Consider the following 20,555-nt stretch of genomic DNA (forward strand, 5'->3'; position numbering starts at 1 on the left):
AAAATTTTGTTGCACAAGAGTAAATACTCAAAATTTGAGGGGTTAAAGTGTAAATATGAAAAGTTAAAAGACTAATAGTGTAAATATTTTAAGGGTGAAATGATCTAGAAACTAAAGAAAATGGATGAATTAGGACCAAATTGAATAGGTGAAGAATTATGATGGACTAAATTGTAATTTTACCAAATATAAATGACGACTCAATGATGAAATTTTAAAAGATCATAAAGGGCAAAATGATCAATTAGAATGAGAGAGAAATCTAGAATGTAATGATGATGTTGAAGATATTTTAGATTAATTAAATAAATATTAGTTTATTAATATTTTAATTTAATTTTTAAATGATATTTTATTATTTTATTTAGTATGTATAAGGAAAGAAAGATGAAGAGTCATCATCTTTTTCCCTTATGAAGAGAAAAGAAAGAAAGAAACTTTCTTTTCTTTACAATTTGGTCATTTTACAAAAAATCCACCATTTTCACTTAGAAATCAAAAGAATTTCCATAGCCATCAAGAGAGAAAGATGACAATAAGGCTATAGGGAGCTAGAATATCAAGTTAGATTCAATAAATAGGAGCTGGAGGAGAGAGAAAATTAAGTTAGAGATTGAAATTAATAGAATAAGGTAAGAATATCAAGATTTCAATATATTTTTAAGAGTAATATTGTTGAAAAAGCAAGGAAATGATGTGAATATAGAGTTTTCTTATATAAAGTTTTATGTTCTTGATATGTTAGTGAAGGGAAATAAGAGAAAGTGATGGAAAATTGTAACGCCCCCTAACCCTATACCGTCATCGGAACAGGGTTACGAGACATTACCAGTCAGTACGGTCCAATTTCGGTCATTAATTAAAGTAAATATTTACACACATCCTAGTTTTAAGATGTCGTCCCTTTAATGGGCCCTCGCGGTCCAATATGAACAGTAAATTCAATTCGGGACTAATTTAGAATCACTCCGAATTTTAGTAAATTTCAAAATTCATACTACATACCGCTTGCCAACCATAATTTACTCATTTCATGAGTACATCTACAACCTAAATGACTCTCATAAAACATCCTAGGTACATGCCATTACCAATAATTAACACACTTTACCTTAATGAATTCGGGATCGAATCGGGATCTTGATTCAACGTTCTATCTTTACTAAACTGCGCACGGAAACAAACCGTACTATTGAGTATGGTATACTCAAGTGGTATTTCCATAATCCGAACACTTAATAATATAACAATTAAACTTAAAATCACAATAACAATTATAAGTATTCATTTGTTTGTTTTATAGATAAATTTTCAATTACTTACCATATAAATTCTATACAAGTCATATAACAAACACAATAGCATATTTGTTCAATTCTTTTCATTTACTTACCGTATAAATTCTATACAATATATTCACAATTCACCTGTTTTCACACTTTATTTCTTAACAATATACCATCTTAATTCATTCTAACATCAATCATCATCCATTTGAACTTCACTCATTTCATGAACCTTTTGGTTCATGTTTTCAATCTCATATCTCAATTTCAATTCTCAATTCAATTTCTCATTTCATTCCAATAGCTCAATCAATCAAATTCACTTGACTTATCTTTTTACTTATTTACCCCTATTAACAAGACTCGGACCTTGGCGGATACACGGATCCAACCAAACACACCAATATGGCACCCAGTGCCTCATCGGATAGTTCGAAGCAATATTTGACACCCAGTGTCTCATCGGCCTAGCCGAAGTAAAGTTGGTACCCAGTACCTCATCGAATCTATCCGAAGAAATATAGTGACACCAGTGTCTCATCGACTCGAGGTCGAAGAATCCTGAACACTTCCAATCCTATGGCATGCCAACTATATCCGACTCAGCCCGACATCATTAATAGGGTATTCAATTCACTTTCAATTTTTTCAATCAATACACATTTTAATTAATCACATAAATTCGTAATCCAATACAATTCAATTCACTTTTCAATAACAAATATCCAAATATCACAAATCTCATATTTAAAATTTTCAAACAATTTATATTTCAATTCAATTCAAATAATCAATATATATTCAATATTCAATATATATATCTATATATATATACGCCTAATTCAATCAATATAAATTCAATAATTTCATCACATACTATATCAATCTATTTCATTTGCAAAACACAATAATTCTTACTTCAAAACACTTAATATACATATTAAGAAATAAATTCAACAATTAAGTATTAGGTTCGGATTATAGAAATACAAACTGTAATTTTCGAGCTAACTCCCGTTGACTTTGTCTTGTCCTTTCTTAGCCGAGATTTCTGGTACCACATTGACTACGAAATTAATACAATTCATAATCATTAATACATTACTAATTCATATCTTGAGTTATAGAATTCTAAATTAAGATCCGCTAATTTTTCCTGAAACTAGACTCACAAATCTTCTTACAATAAAATTTTCAGAATTTTTGGTTTAGCCATTAAGTACAGTTTATTCTTTAAATTCACCCCTATTCTGCCGTCTGACAGTTACGTCCCTTCTTCACTAAAAATTAATTATCTCACAGTACAGAACTCGGATAACATTCTCATTGATTTCTAATGAAAATAGACTCATTAGGGATTCTAAACATATAACTTTAAGCCTCTAATTATTTTTATTCAATTTTGGTGATTTTCCAAAGTCAGAATAGGGAACCTGAATTCATTCTGACCTTGTCTCACAAAATTCCTTATATCTCATAATTTACAATTCAATTGCTTATATCGTTTCTTCTATAAGAAACTAGACTCAATAATATTTAATTTCATATTTTATTCATCCTCTAATTCAATTTCTACAATTTTGGTGATTTTTCAAACTTAGACTACTGCTGCTGTCCAAAATAGTCTTAGTACAAAATGTTGATTTACTTTAATTTCAATTTAATTCTAACTAAATTCACTTACTTTTCTATCTTAATTCATACTTTATTTCTATTCAAATTTCATCCATACTCTCATTTAAATATTAAATTTCCAGCATACTTTCCTAATTTCAAAATTTCATCAATTTAGTCCCTACAACATAAAACTTATAACTTACTTTACAATTTGATCCTATTATCAATTCTAGCTTGAAATTTACTCAATTAAACCCTTAATTCACTATTTTATTCAACATGAACTATACTTGAAAATCTATAAACTCTCAAAATATCAACTTAATTTCATCAAAGTCTTGTTTAAAGCTTCTAAAACATCAAAATTTAAGAAGAAATGACTTAATTGACTTACCAAATTAAACTTTGAGCCTTGAAACCCAAATTTTCCTTTTTCTTTTTCTTTCTTTCTTTCTCCCCTGTTTCTTCTCTGTTTCGTTTGCTTTCATTCTGTTTCTTATGTTTCTTTACTTATTTATATAATATAATATATAATATAATATACTATAATATAATAATAATTTAATATATATATTTTAACACATAAAAAAATCTCAGATTTTTATGTTTATGCCGCCTCACTTAGGACAAATGGCATAATTGCCATTTTGGTCCTCTTCATTTTCTTTTAATCTACAATTCAACTTTCATCCTTTATTCAATTTAGTCATTTTTCCTAATTACTCTTAATTAAACTAAATTTACTTAATTAAACTCTAATTAACCACTCAATTGACTTCGTAAATATTTTTAATAAATATTTACGAATCCATTTTTCAGAAACGGAGACCCGAAAATACACTTTTTCGGTAACGGTAAAATTCGGGTCGTTACAAAAATATCGTAGAGAAAGGAAATAAGGGTGTTATAAATTTGGTAATCAACATTTTGTATTAAAACAGTTTTAGACAACAGCAGTGGTTTAAATTTGAAAAATCACCAAAAATTGTGAAAATTGAATTAGAGGCTGAATAAAATACGAAATTAAATTTTATTGAGTCTAGTTTTTCATAGAATAAACGGTGTAAGCAATGGAATTGTAAATTATGAGATATAATAAATTTAGTGAGACAAGGTCAGAATGATTTTGGGTTCCCCTGTTCTGACTTTGGAAAAATCATTAAAAATTGTATAAAAATAATTAAGGGCTTAAATTTATATTTTAAAATCCTTAATGAGTCTATTTTCAAGAGAAACAAATGGGAATATTATCTGAATCCCGTACTAAGAGATAATTAATTTTTAGTAAAGAAAGGTTGAAGCTATCAAACAGCAAAACATGGATAAATTTGAAGATTTTACTGTACTTATTGGCTAAATTATAAATTCTAGAATTTTTATGGTATAAATAACTAGTTTCTAAAACAATAAGCAGATCTCGATTTATAATTCTGTAGCTCAAGATATAACTAATTTAGTGACAATGACTCAAGTGGACAACTTGATATGAGTATATAATTATATAGTGGAATTATGTACATATCAAGGATGTGGAATGGAGAGGAGGAGGAGGAAAGCATATGTGAATATTCAGCTAACATGGGATTACATTAAAAATGGCTAATTTGCATGTTGTAGGATCAGGGATTAAATTGAATAAAAGTAAAACTTTAGGGGCAATTTTATAAAAATATAAAAAATGACCAAGTTGCATGAAATGAATTGTTTTATTATTTAAATTAATAAATTGAATGAAATTATCAATTTAGATAAATATTGGGTGGAAAATAAAGAAAAATAGAAAATTTCTAAAATGCCCCTAAATTTTGGTATTTCTACAATTTAGCCAAGTTCATATGATTGAACTTTCATGATTATTTGCTAAATTAGGACTGATATTGTAACACCCCCTAACCCCAAACCGTTACCGGAACGAGGTTATGAGGCATTACCGGACATATCAGACAACTTACGAATAATTTACAATTAATACAACTTTCATAGTATAATATAATAATTAAGTCCCTATCTTGAACTCTCGAAGTTCAAACACGTATTAAAAGTAGAACGGGACTTGTTCGAATATTCCAATATTTATTTTTTTTTATAAAAATTTCGGCAGCATTTCTGCTTATTTTTACCTAAACCTCCTGAAACTTCAAACCAAAACAACCAACACCAATATTTCACATTCATATACTAATATTTATATTATTAACAAAATTTTAATTTAATAACTATCATAGCATCATTCATTTAACAACTTAATGTTCATGTATCAAAATATCATGTACTTTCCTTACCATTTCATTTAACCATCTAAATTTTATAATTCATCCTTCACTACCCAAAGTAATATACATATTCAAGTGACTAAATAACACCTATGTACATGCCACCTTTACCCAAAGAAAATATACATCACCAAGTTTGTGTTGGAGTCGGGATTGTTCGGATCTTTGGTAGGGACACTTGACTTCTACTAACCTGTACACGGAATCAACCGTACGCTGAGTATGGATATACTCAGTGGTATTACTATAAATCAAGACTATTTAACATTAATAAATTACAAACATCAACCATAAATTCTATAATTATTTAAACTACTTTTATATATAATTATTTTACTTCATGAATCTTAAATTCATAATTCATTTTTTTTCTCATACTAACTCAATTCATAATTTAGTTCATACATTCTTTCTCGTACTTTTCAATAGTACTAAAACAAATAATCTCATTTTCAAAATTCCATTTTAATTATTTACCCTATTAACAAAGCTCGGACTATGACAGATACGCGGATTTCCACCCAAACACACCAGAATATCCAACCCAAACACACCCGGAATATTGTAAATCCTCCATAACACACCGGTATAATATATCCTCCCAAACACACCGGTATAATATATTCTCCCAAACACACCAATAAGGCATTAAATGCCTATTCGGATAAATTGAAGTATATAATAACAGAAACATCTTCTCGGCCGAACTACAATCTTTTCATCACATCACAAATCCAATGGCATGCCATTTGTATCGAATCTAGTCCGACAAGTTAATAGGGTATTATTTTATTTTTTTCTAATTTCAATTTCATTTACACAAGAATTTTCAATACTCATTCAATTCAAATATCTATTATCTTAATTCATATACAAATTAATTTTCACACAAGTGTATACTATCAACACCATACATTTGTCACAATTTATTTATTTTCAATCAATACACTTTTCAAATGATCACATATTCCATAATTTACTTATTCAATTCAATTTGATTCAATTTATATCACTTTCATTTTCACTCAATATTCATATCAATTTCACATACTTACCTCAAGTCTTATTTACCATACATAACAATTAAAATTTCAGCAATCAATAATAATTAAAATTTGAATTATAGTAATACACACCGTAATTCTCCCGTTTTAGTCCTCGATGATTTTCTCCTTTCCTTTCGATGCTGATGCTTCAGGTTCTTTGTTGGCTACGAAAATAATAGTAATTTACATTATTACTTACAGCACTAATTATAATAAATAATTAAATTTCTAAACAACTCCTACCTTATTCCCAATTTAATCCTAACTAAACTTAATTATTTTCTTAATCCAATTCACTCTCTTTTTCTATTCAAATTTTGTCTAAACTTATATTTAACTATAAAATTTCCAGCATATTTCCCTAATTTCGAAATTTCTTCAATTTAGTCCTTACAACATAAAACTTATAGCCTAGTTTACAATTTAATCCCTTAATCAATTCTAACTTAGAATTCATTCAATTAAATCCCTAATTCCATAATTTTTCCAACATGAACCCTACTTGGAAACATATGAACTCTTGAACTATCAACTTAATTTCATCAAAATCTTGTTTCAAAGCTCCTAAAACATCAAAATTAAGAGAAAAGGACTTAATTGACTTACCTTTTAAAGCTTCGAACCTTAAAACCCTAGTTTTTCCTTTCCCTTTTCTTTCTTTCTTTTTCTTTCCCTGTTTCGAAATGCTTTTGTTCTGTTTCTTCTTTGTTTCTTTTGTCTTTCTTTTTATTCTTTTATTGTTTCATTTATTTTACTTATTTATTTTATCATTTAACTAATATATATTATTATTAATTTAATAACAATATAATTAACACATTTATATACATGTATCTTTGTACATTTGTACACTATTATTACCATCCATTTGTCTTTCTTTTATTTATTTAACAAATAAAAATTTTATAATATTAATATTTAATTAATAAATATCTTTAACTTAAAATTTAAGTAAATACATAATTATAATACAAATGTATATATTCATATTATTACAAATGTCATTATTTAATTTGTTTTTCATACCAAAAATCTTATAATTTAATTATTTAATTAACAAATATCTTTATACTTAAATTATAAGTAATTAAATATTTAAATTACAAATGTACCCATACAATTCTTACACATGTATATTTTATTACCACACAATTATCTTCTATTTAATTTATTTATAATATATTATCAATTAAATAATCATAACAATTTAATATAAAACCATAATAATAATCATTATAATATATAAAACCTAAAAAAATCTTTGATTTTATTTCACCAATATGCCACCTCATTTGTAGTCAATGGCTTAATTGCCATTTTAATCCTTTTATTTTCTATTGCTTTATAATTAAACTTTTACCCTTTACTCAATTTAATCCTTTTTATTACTTACTCTAAATTAAGCTAAATTCACTTAATTAGATCCTAATTAGACACACCACTAGGCTCATAAATATTTTTAATAATTATTTTCGAACTTATTTCACTAAGGCGGAGGCTCTATAACTCACTTTTCCGGTGCCCGTGAATTTCAGGTCATTACAGATATAATGTATTATTTCATATTTTTGCTATTGAATTATGAATATTGTTAAATTATGGAAATCAGATCAAAAGTTCAAATTGAGCAAAACGCTGAATTGAGTATGACCATTCAGTGATCAGTGATGAATTGACGGATAAGACCATGGCTAGGCCGTGGAAATATATGTGTAAGACCATAGTTAGGCTATAACATCCTGATGATAAGACCATATTTGGGATATGGCACTACGAGTGTAAGACCATGGCTGGGCCTTGGCAATACATGTGTAAGACCATAGTTGGACTATGACATCATACCAGAAATGAGTAAGACCATAGCTGAAAGATGCTATGGCATCATGATTCAGACGAGTAAGACCATAGCTGAAAGATTCTATGGCATCGCGATTCAAATGTGTAACACCATGGTTGAAAGATACCATGGCAACATGACAGGAAATGAATAAGACCATGATTGAAAGATACCATGCAACATGACAGGAAATGAATAAGACCATGGTTGAAAGATACCACGGCAACATGACATGAAATGAATAAGACCATAGTTGAAAGACACTATGGCATCATTTCGAAGATAAATAAGACCGTGGATAGGAGACGCTATGACATCTGTTGAATAATTGATATTCAGGTAATATGTATCAAATGATGAATGGTTATATGAATTGGTTGTACAAAATGGTTGTGTGAAATGTTTACAAGAATTGATCATATGGAAATATATGTACAAAATAGTTGCATGAAATAATTATGAAGATAGATAAACGAAATAAGTATAGGTACATGGAATATAATTTATGTTAAGTTTGATATGAACTATTACCGGAATAAATATACATAAAATATATGGAAATGATGGTGCATGAAATATTGATATAATGAAATGAACGATATATACTTATAAAGAAACGGTAAGTATTTAATTGAATTTTTTGTTAAATGATATGTAAATCCTAGTAATGCCTGAAACCCTGTTTCAGCGATGGAACATTTTGGAGCAAAAAGAGAAAAAATCGAAGCAACTTTCAAAAGCCACACGCGCTAGACCCTCCCAAACGTGCTAGGCACAAGACCGTGTGAGCCACACGACCATGTGCCAGACCGTGCAGATTTCGCGAACTGCACTCCAGAAATGTGGAAAAATGCAATTTTTAGATTTTTCGGGCATTCTAATACCTATATATACCAAATATAAGAAGAGGGGAATAAGCCATAAGAGAATATTAAAGAAAATGACTCAGAAAACACCATTAAAGTTTACTCTGAAGTAGATTTCTATTAAGATTGAAGACCCCAATTTGATTTCTTTGAAATTTATTATGAGTTTCTTTATTTCTTGTGGTTATACTGTATTAGAAGTGTTTTTATTTATGATTATGAATTAATTTTCTAAATACCTAGGGAGATGAACTCTATGATAAATTTTGTCTTTTGATTTCTATTTTACGTAATAAATACTTGGATCTTATTCTCAATTTTGTATGCTTAATTCTTGGTTTAATATTTTTAGGTTATTAATCAATGTTTGATGTGCTTGAATCAGAGGAGGAATAAACCTTGTTTGATAGTAGATCTAGCATAATTGAGTGGAATTGCATGCAATCCTAGAAATAGGACGGCATAAATCTATCGGATTAGAGTCAAATCTAATATGGGGATCTATAGGTTGAGTTAATGAGACAATAGGGGTTTTAATTAAAAATAAATTCCAATTAATCAACCTAGAGTCAGTTGCTCTTACTCTCAAAAGAGATATTAGCATAATTTAGAAACAGTCTAAGTGAATTATTTCCTGGGTATTGTTTCACTTCTTGGTTGTTTACTCAATTATTTTCCGATTTATTCTTTGTCATGTTCTTTAGTTAATTTAATTAGCTAGTTTTAATTTTTAATCAATCACTTTAATCTGTCGGTTAAATAATAGAAACATAGTAATTATTAGTACTTTTAGTCCTCGTGGAAACAATATCTTTACTCACCGTAGTTATACTGTTAATTGATAGGTGCACTTGCTTTTATCGAATTTTTAATTAGTTTACTGAATAAATCATTATAATATACAAATAAATTGAAAGATTATGAATCAGAATAAGTATAAACATTATCTATACATGGTAAAGCTTAAGCTAAAATAAAATCTATATATATGCATATGTATATACTTATTCTACCACTTTGTGCATTCAATTAAGGTATAACTTAAAAAAAATAAAATTGTATGTATAATGTTTTTTTTCTTTTTGCAAATAGAATATTAAAAGTCTCCTTCACATAATAATGCATGCATGAAAATTTGGTCATGTTCAAAGTATATATATATGATTAACTTGTATATATGATTATTGTTGACAAAGAATATTTGATGTAGTTTGTGTAGACATAATAAATCAGTTATTGATATTGGTGTGGTATCGGATATGAAGGAATAAAGATGGATGATGTTGATTATTAATCATATAAAGTTGTATTTGTTTATGCAAACTGCAGTGAGTTAAATTAACATGCGGTTTATTTTAAATCCAAATTATGTTGCCATGTCTATCAGCACCCACCTAACCTTCCAACCTTAATAATTGCACTGCTTGATTAACTGTGATTTTATGTCCCACTAGACTTTCATTTCATGCATTCCGGGAACCTAATTAACATTTTTTATTAATTAATTAAATTACCTTTTCCCCCCTTCTATTCTTTTTTTTCTTTTTTAATTTTCTCTTTTTATTCCCTGTTTAATTAGTCGGTTTATATATAAGACAAATGTACTTAAAAAAAAAAAACGTATATTTAAAATATTTATATTTAACTTGTATGAAATTGTGAATGACACTCATTTATTACGATTCCATCCTCACTTCTATTATTATATAAAATATTTACATTCCATTTTCATATAAACATGCACTAGACATAAATGTTTTTTTCTTTAAATTAAAGATAATATAACTAATACGCAATAAATCAACACGTCAAGCCAATTTCTATTTTTTAAATTTCATTAATATCTATTACGAATTTAATCATCATTAACAAAATTAATTTTCATGATTCATAAATAAAATGATTTATATATTAAAAATAACGAAACATAATTAAGTGTTAAGTATAATAATAAAATATATTGTACTTTCAATAAGGAAACTTAAGTTCAATTCTAGAGAATATATTGTTGAAATAGACAATTATAAATCTCAAAAGAATTGATTTTTTAAACGATAAAACACAACTGTTAAAATAATACTTATATGTCAAAAAAAGCCTTGAAGAAAAAAAAAATCAATTAAGTCTTTATATTAAATTCACACTCAATTAAGCCCCTGTCGTAAACTAAAGTAATAAATTAAGCCCCTCCTTTAACGGTTTTCATCATTGATCACATTGATTGTTAAAATAAATTGACAAGCCCATCAAATGGTAACACTTGAGGACTTCTAGTTTAATATAATATTTTTCTCATAAAAATAATTTAAAAATCATAAAAATTATAAAAAATGGTAAAAAATTATAAAAAATGGTAAACTATACATGTAACGATATCGGCTTAATTGGATGCAAATTTAATACATAAACTTAATTGATTTTTTTTACATTTTCTTAAAAACTTTTTTAACTTTTTTAACATATAAACCGAAATATAGTATTTTGGTCACGGAGATGGGCCATTTTAACCAAAAAAAGAAAAAAGAAAAAAAAGGAGTAATGTCATGCCATAAGAGATTGTATCAATAGTGTAACAAGGCTCAAGCCCTTTGCTTTAATAGTGGGGATGAAGAGCCCAAAAAACACTGGATCTTTCAGGTCCTAAACTGGTTACTGTGCTTTAGCAAGATCAATTAGCCTTACCCCATCGAGTTAAGCAAGTACTCCATGCACCCGTGGCTTTCATCAACCTAATACAACATCAAATTTAATCATATAGGTACATGTTTATATTAAAACCACCGGAAATGGTCCCAAATTCATGGACGTGAAATTGTTGAGCTCAAAATGCAGTTGATGAATAGAAATGGCCTGAAGTAACGCGGCGCCCATTTTTTTCTAAATCACTATCATTACCTGATTGATAGACTGATTATGGCGACTAACCCCGCACTGTCATACTGATGAAAGCAGAGTCGTCGCTCAAATAACAAATTCTCTTCAACTTTATACGATTTTGTCTTTTTGTATATTAATGTACATTGCCTAATTTAAGCAACACAGACTTATATCTTAATTATGAATTCCCTCTCCTCAATTTGATGCATTGTTGGAGCTTTGAAAATAGTTAATAATATATGTTATTCAAGTCTTTTAAATATCTTCACATTAAACATAAATTTCATCTCATATTTGGATAAAAGAAAAGAGACAAAACTATGACTCAAGTGTGTGTGTGTAAATTTTGTGGGTATTGATGAATCTTTGCCCAACAAAAAGAAGATAATAATAGGGGAGGTAATAATTAAAATGTGCGAGACAGAGTCACAGAGAGAGGCAAAAAGTTTTGTGGAAAAGGAGATAGAACCAACCGACAGACAAGGAGAAAGCATAAATGGGCACGTGTTTTTCTTGGTTGGTTTGAAGCACTCTTACCTTTAAATGTCTTTCACTCATTATTCACTACTCTCTTTCCATCTCACACATTGTAGAGAGACGCAAAATTAACTTTTAACACTACACTCACTAGTTGTACGGAACTCCATTGGTTTTTTGTAATATTATAATTGGTTTGACTGGCGGCGCCACCAGCAGCGCACCACCACAAAGCCGTAGAAAAAGTCTCTAACCCTCTCCTTCTCCTACCACTTGTCATCACCTACACTCTTCGACCTCTACTCACCATTGCTCTCGTGGTTTTTACCCCCTAATCTATATATGTTTTATATATTTTTCATCCACAAATTAAACCAATCCATTACTCTTACTAAAAACTAGGACTATTGTCCCTTTGATAATTTTTCACCATAAAACTCCTCGACAAACCTTTTCACTGTACAAGAACAAACAGCTCACCCTTCTTTTTCATTCTTTTTTTTTCACTTCATTAAATTTAATTCCCAGATTTTTTTATTTTTATTTATTTTTTGTATGGCTTTTATAGTGGATCAACAATCAGAGTTCAAATACTTTTGTAAAATTTGCAACAAACGATTTGGGTGTGGGAGAGCACTTGGTGGGCATATGATGGCGCATGGAATAGGCGACGAGAGCCGCTTCATCGATGACGATGATCTTGCTAGTGATTGGGAAGACAAATTATTAGAGGGGAACGTTGTGCCACCTAACAATGAGCGCATGTACAGATTAAGAACAAACCCTAATCGATTAAAGAGCTGTAGGGTTTGTGAGAATTGTGGCAAGGAGTTCTTTTCATGGAAATCTTTTCTGGAGCATGGAAAATGTAGCTCCAGGCCTAGGGATATTGCTGAATCTCTTGTTTCCTCACAAGGGTCAGAAGGTGATGATGATGGCATCACAAGGAGAGGCTCCTCTGGTTATTGCTCTAAAAGGAAAAGATCATTGAGAAGTGAAGTTGGTAATTTCAACGCCTTCAGTTCTCCATCAAGCGAAGAAGAAGATCTTGCCAATTGCTTGATGATGTTATCTAATGCAACCGTTGTCCCTTTAGTTACCGAGCCTGAAGAATCTTGTACTTCTGCCAGCAAAGAAGAGGAGAGAAGGAATACGATGAATTTCAGCACTCATGCCATTGCATGTAGGCCTAGGGTACCTACGGACAAGGCCAAAGGGCTGTTTGAGTGCAAAGCATGCAAGAAAGTGTTCAATTCCCATCAAGCACTGGGCGGACATAGAGCTAGCCACAAGAAAGTTAAGGGATGTTTCGCAGCCCGAGTTGATGATAGTTTAGCTGATGAAGACCACCATGGGTTTTTCCTTAAGAAACCAACATCAACGTTTCGGTTTGATAATACATTGGCCTCCACATCCAAAAAGAAATCAAAAGTACATGAATGTTCAATATGTCACCGTGTTTTTTCATCGGGACAAGCATTGGGAGGGCATAAAAGATGTCATTGGATCACTTCAAATTCACCTGTTGAGACTTCCTCCTTGGTTAAGTTTCATCAGCTTCAACACCAGGTACAGCAGATTCAGCAAACCCAAAGACCAAATTTTGTTGACGATTCTGAGCCGCTTGATCTCAATCTTCCTGCTCCAGTTGATAAGCTTGTACGGCGGAACCACATCCATCCATCGAGTTTCGATGTTTCTACAAAAATCTATTTGCAGCCTTGCAGTAGCATTGATGCCACAGAAAAGGAAGATAATCAAAACCATCTGCAAGTTGACAATGCTAACAACAACTGTAATAACTCTAAGCAAAATGAGGAAGACAAGGCAAAGAGTAAGTTGAAGTTGGCAAAACTAAGTGAACTAAAGGACATCAATATGAGCGGAGGTTCATCTCCATGGCTGCAAGTTGGGATTGGTTCTGACCCTTAAGTTTCGTGATTCAATAGAGGCGGATGGTACTTATAGAGGAGACCTAGTTCCCCCCCTAAGAATTTTCAAGAGTCCTTGGTATATATATGTTTATACGATCTGTTTAACTAAAATTGATTTCTTTTATCTGTAACTTTTATTCATTATAAAATTTAGAACTACATTACTAATTTAGAGATAAATTATAGAATTTTGATATAATATTTAATGTTTTGATTTGATATAATTGTAAGCATTATATACGCTTGAACACTAAATAAAACATTAGTATTGATATTTTATTTTTGAAAGTATATGAAATAAATGTATAATTATATATACACGTAAGAGTTGAATTAAGCTAAAAGTTTCACAAACTGCACCACTTCCTCGTGTTAAAGATTCTTTTGCATGACTACATTTATTTTCATTTTATTTTACATGTTATAAGGTTGAATCTTGAATTTTATTTTCTAAATATATATTTTTTAAAATTGGTAATTATCAAAATATTAAAGTTGTCTAAGTCTTTGAGATATGCATATTGAAAAATTGTACTTTTTATTTAAGAAATCGTATTTTAATTGGATTTCTAAGGATTAGAATCATAGTTTCAAGCATGAAACTCGATCCCAATGTTTGTTGGTAGATGCAAGGCGTCAAGCGTCAAAACCAGTTAATTGGCGCAATTTTGCTGCTTAAGCAATTACATTATCATCTTTCTAAAATCTTTGTTTTATTGAATTCGTGTTTATCTGTATATACTGTACTAATGATTACTTATTGTTTAAAAGGCTTGGTATTTTATAGCAAATTAAGATAATTATATAGTAAAGATTTATGTTTAGAGGCTCAACTTCGCTGTTTATTGGAGATGTGTAAATTAATTGCGAGAACATTTTTTATAATTAGTCTTTTCTCAGTCGAATAATCTTCAACAATCCTAAACGACGTTTCTAGAAATTAATTTATTAAGAGCCTTACGAATTAGAAAAACTCGATCAAGTTGTTTTAACGTCTTACTAATGTAACACCCCTAACCCGTATCCGTCACCGAAATAGAGTTACGAGGCATTACTGGACTTATACACTAGCATTTGTACAAAACCGAGTCATAGATTTGCATTCCAAATCAAAACTTTTCAATTTTACCATAAAGACCTAATATGGGCCTACGGGGCCCAATACATGTTTTAGAAGTGATTTGAAACTAAACCGGTAACTTCGGAAAACTTTAAAAAAAAAATCTTGAACTTAGGGGCACATGCCCGTGTGGCCAGCCCGTGTGGCTCCCATGGCCGTGTGGCCAGCCCGTGGGCAATTCTGACTTATAATTTCTTAAGCATCAAAGGGGCACACGGCCCTATTTTTCATTTTCTTTTTCTTTCCTTCTTTCTTTCCCCCACTTTCGTTTCTTTCCCTGTTCTATTTTCTTTACTTTATTTCTTTATTTCTTTTTGTTTTATTTTATACTTCATTATAATATTATATTATATTTAGTAATAATTATTATTTACTTATATAATAAGTAAATACATATAAGTATTTACAAATGTGCAAACATGTGTATTACACATGTGCCATATTTTTACCATACACTTGTTTCTTTTTGGTTTATTTACTAATTTAGTCCTTTAGCTTTTCTTTATTTTACAATTCAATCTTTACCCTATATTCAATCTAGTCCTTCCACTAAATTAGCCTTAATTCAAGCTAATTCACTTAACCAAAAATCTAATTAACCACACTACTAGCTTCATAAATATTTCTAATAAATATTTACGAATTTATTTTACAGAAATAATGACCCGAAAATTTAATTTTCTAATACCCGCAAATTTTGGATCGTTACAACTAATTATTAGAACAAAAATACAATTATAGATCTAGTTATTCTAGATAACGATTTACTATCTGAAACATTAAAAAGGGCCCCACTTGAGAGGACACCGAAAATTTTAACAAGAGGTGGTTAAAATCTTTTCTATGTAAAATAAGTAAATTAAATGCCAAATGATAATAATAATAATAAAGATAATAAAAAAAAAACATTTGAATCTTACAATCCTACTAAAATCGAAACTTCTATCTACCATTGGTTAGAAAATATGAAAATTAGTCGCTCGTAAGAACACTAAAAATAATATTATTAAAATACATATATATATATATATATATATATGTGAAATCACAAATTTAAAACACAAATATTTATTTAAAAATAATATACAATAGAATAGGGGGAGAGTCTCCCTTGAAAACCAATAGTGATTTTCATAGAGTACTAGAGAAAGTAGTAATTGCTGCAGCTTGGGATGGAGGAGAGTGGTGGTGAGGAGAGGGAGAGTAGTGAGGAGATCTCCTTGTTAACAGAAGAGCTCATCCAATTATCAGTTAAGAGATCAATGGTGGTTCTGAATGTTGAACCAACTTTGAAATGTTCAGTTTGGACAAAAAAGTCTTTCAATCCGGAGAGTTTTAGGGTACAGTTGAATAGCATATGGAAAACAAAGAAAAAGTTTAAGATTCAGTTGGTAAGGAAAAATCTTTTCCTAGTTGTTTTTTATTCAGAAGAAGACTTGGAGACGGTTATGGAAGGACGTCATTGGTTATTCCGCAAATATCTTATTTTATTCGATCGTTTGAGCAGATCGATTGAGTGATATCAGATTCGGCTTATTTCCTCGACGTTCTAGATAAAAATTGGCTCATGCTTACCAAAATTTCATAAAAAGGATCTTCTGCATGCCATTGGGGGTACGTTCAGAGGAGTAATCAGGTCTGAAATTAATGGTGATATTTGTAGACTTAGAATTAACTTGGATGTGCAGAAACCCCTTAGAAGAGGTATTTTTGTTTTAAGTGATAATAGTGTTAAATCATGGATTTCTTTCAAATATGAGAAATTACTGATCTTCTGCTTTAGGTGTGGTAGAATGGATCATAGTCTCAATGATTGCTTGGTGATAAGTCCTGCAGAAAAAAAAAAAGTCAGAGATGATCCTCCATACACTATAGCACTAAAAATCGAATCAAACTTGGTTGGGAAGAAGAGTATGAAGTTAAATCCTTTTGCAAAAAAATTGGGTTCCCAATGCCCTTACATAGGTAAATTGGAGCAAGAGTTCGATGGTACTGAAAAGGTTGTAGAACCTATAACCACGCAGGGAAAGGTACAAGGTGGACGACAATTGACGAGTTGGGAGGAAGGGCTAAAGGAATATGAGGCAGATTTCAATATGATGGAGATTGGTGTGTCGAATGAAAGTAATAATGAGGTGGGGAGATTTTCAGCAGCTCCCAAGAAGTCAAGCTGGAGAAAGCTAGTTCCAGTGAATCTGCCAGATATTCGAAAGAGTGAAAGTGTTGTGGGTAAGAGGAAATTTCTGGAAGATGCTGATAGCAAAAACTGTACAGAAGTGTCATATGAAGATGGAGCAAAAAGGTTAAAGTACGAAGGTATGGTCGATCAAGAAGGGGTTCTTAGGGGTGCAATGACTGAAAATTCGGAACAAAATGTTGATTCAAACAATATAGGATCGGCAGCTGCCAATAGGCAAGTCGACTGGACACAATGAAAAATATATGTTGGAATGTCCATAGGTTAGGGAGTTCACGGGCGGTACGGAGACTGCGACATTTACTTAAGCAGCATAATCCCCACATGGTCTTCTTAATAGGGACGAAATTAGACAAAAAGCATATGAAGAAGGCTAGAATGAGCTGTGGTTTTACGAGTAGAATTGACGTTGAAGCAGAGGGGACTTGGGGAGGGCTGTGTTTAGCATGGAAATAAAACATTAAGGTAACTGTGAAGAGCTTCTTTAAGTGGCATATCGATGTTATGATAAAGAAGGACGATGTCCAAGAAGAGTGGAGGTTTACAGGATTTTATGGCTCACCCTATCTAAAAAATAAAAATCTTGCATAGACTTTGCTTAGAAGATTAGGCCAAGAACATAATTGCCCTTGGCTTGTAGGTGGTGATTTTAATGAAATTATGTATTCTTTCAAGAAAAGTGGTGGAATGCAAAGGGATCAAAGGAGAATGGAGGCATTTAGGGAGGTTTTAGAGGAGTGAAAATTAGTGGATATTGGGTACTCGGGGGTTTGGTTCACATGGAAAATGGGAAATCTGCCAGAAAAAAACATAAGGGAGAGATTCGATAGAGGGGTCACAAATGAAAAATGGATAACTCTATTTCTAATGGGTAGCAGTCAACATCTTCCTTATTCAACAGCAAATCATTGTCCTATTCTCTTTAATACAAAAAGTGCTAATGAATACACATGAAGTCTAAGATTCCACTTCGAGGCCTGGTGGACTATGGAGGAGTCTATCGAACAAGTAATTAGGGAATCTTGGGAGTCATCTACAGGACCGCTAATTGAGAAACTAGAAAGATTGCAATTTCGATTGAAAAAATAGGCATGCAATATCAGAAGAAATAGAGAGGGTCTAAAAATGAGGCTAACTAAGGATCTTGAAATCCTGTTGGAGAAAGAAAGGGATGATGAAACATTGGCAAGGATTATTGACACGAAAATCCACCTGAACATGGAGATCGATAAAGATGAAATGTATTCGGAGCAAAGAGCTAAAGCAAATTGGCTCTAGCTTGGGGATAAGAATTCTGCCTACTTCCATAAGTGTGCATCTGCTCGTAGACGAGCCAACACAATTTCTAAGCTGGTATTGGATGACGGGGGGGAAATCACTGATGGATCAGAGATTAACGAGACTGCTGCTTGGTTTTTTCAGGAGCTCTTTACAACAAAGGGAGTCAGGGATCCATGTCATTTGTTAACAGGCATTGAAGGAAATATTTCTCACGAGATAAATAAAGGTTTATTATCTCCTTTCAAGGAAGAAGAAGTTCAGCCAACATTAAAAGGGATGAGACCCACCAAAGCACCTAGACCGGATGGGTTTCCAGCATTATTCTTTCAGAGGTACTGACATATAGTAGGAAAGGATGTCGTTGATTATTGCTTAGGAATTTTGAATGACAACAAGGAGGTTGAATCATTTAATATGACAGATATTGTGCTCATCCTAAAAGTTTCAAAACCCTTAAAACTTGTGAATTTCAGGCCTATCAATCTGTGCACGGTCATGTACAAAATCGTGGCAAAAACAATAGCAAACTACTTGCAAGAGGTCATTAGCAGTTGTATTGATAAGGTACACAGCACATTTGCCCCAGGGCGACTTATTTCAGATAACGTGCTTTTAGCTTATGAAATCTTACACATGTTTCGACCAAAACGTACAGGGAAAAAAGGGTTTATGGCGGTAAAAATTGATATGAGTAAGGCTTATGACAGAGTTGAGTGGGATTTTATAAAAGAAGTGATGTTAAAAATGGGGTTTGCAAGAGAATGGGTGGGATTAATAATGAAATGTATTACCATAACTTTTTTTGCGGTTAATATTAATGGAAGAAGGGGTAGACTTTTTCAAGCTATTAGGGGACTTCGACAGGGTGATTCACTGAGTCCATTTCTCTTTTTTATATGCAGCGAGGGCCTTTCATCTCTGATGAGAATAACAAAGAAAGAGGGTTTGTTAAAAGGCGCAAAGGCAAGTAGAAAAGGGCCAAAGGTATCTCATTTATTATTTGCAGACGATTGCGTGCTGTTTGGTGAAGCAACAGATAGGGGTGCAATGGTTTTGGCGGTGCATATGACGAGAGGAACCACCGATCTGCATCGGGGACCGTGGTCAGAGACCGTAAGGGACTCATTCTCATCTCAAGCACAGAGATCCATGAAGGGGTGTCTTCTGCTTTTGCCACCGAAGCTATCGCTTGTCGACAAGCAACCCAGATAGGCCTCGACATGCAAAGATCAGAAATCATCATAGAAGGTGACTCGTTATCGATAATAAAGAAATGCAAGGCTATAGAGATCGATAAATCGCAGATAGGGGCTTATATACATGATATTCACAAGTTGAAATCCAGAGTTAGAAAGTTAAGGTTTGAATATACCCCGAGATCAGCGAATGGTTTAGCCTATATTTTAGCAACAAAATCACTAAACAGGAGAGAAGAGATGTATCTAATCGAAAGCATTCCCATCTATACTGAAGATAAGACGATATTAGAGAGTGTGCGAGAGCCGAATTGAAGAAAAGAGGAGATAGAATGACAGATGAGAGTTTCAAAATGACTAGATCAACAGTCTAAGTGAATAAAGCTCCCCTCGGTAACCGATTTCGCTATTAAAGAGTGAATTGAAAGATGCGATGGAATCGTCAGACGACAGACTTTCTGATTGGGCATAAGGACGATGGCATTAATGGCATTCTAGATTTTTCTTTTTTTCCATAAATACCAGATTTTTATTTCCTTTCCGAGACA

The 20,555-nt window shown here is 31.4% G+C and overlaps 1 protein-coding gene and 1 long non-coding RNA gene across 2 annotated transcripts; one reads left to right on the plus strand and one right to left on the minus strand.

Moving 5' to 3' along the window:
- Positions 1-2,150: 2,150 nt before the first annotated feature.
- Positions 2,151-3,546, minus strand: LOC128283737 (uncharacterized). The gene is made up of 2 exons (XR_008274144.1): positions 3,298-3,546; positions 2,151-2,352 (listed from the first exon to the last, which is right to left on the minus strand). It is a non-coding gene; the product is annotated as an uncharacterized LOC128283737 (long non-coding RNA).
- Positions 3,547-12,548: 9,002 nt separating this feature from the next.
- LOC108459089 (zinc finger protein ZAT5-like) lies at positions 12,549-14,297 on the plus strand. Its single transcript, XM_017758454.2, has one exon. The coding sequence runs from the start codon at positions 12,835-12,837 to the stop codon at positions 14,209-14,211; it is 1,377 nt and encodes a 458-aa protein (XP_017613943.1). The 5' UTR covers positions 12,549-12,834; the 3' UTR covers positions 14,212-14,297.
- The last annotated feature ends 6,258 nt before the right edge of the window (positions 14,298-20,555 follow it).

Source organism: Gossypium arboreum, chromosome 11 (genome assembly GCF_025698485.1).
Source record: "Gossypium arboreum isolate Shixiya-1 chromosome 11, ASM2569848v2, whole genome shotgun sequence".
In the NCBI taxonomy this organism is placed as follows: Eukaryota; Viridiplantae; Streptophyta; class Magnoliopsida; order Malvales; family Malvaceae; genus Gossypium; species Gossypium arboreum.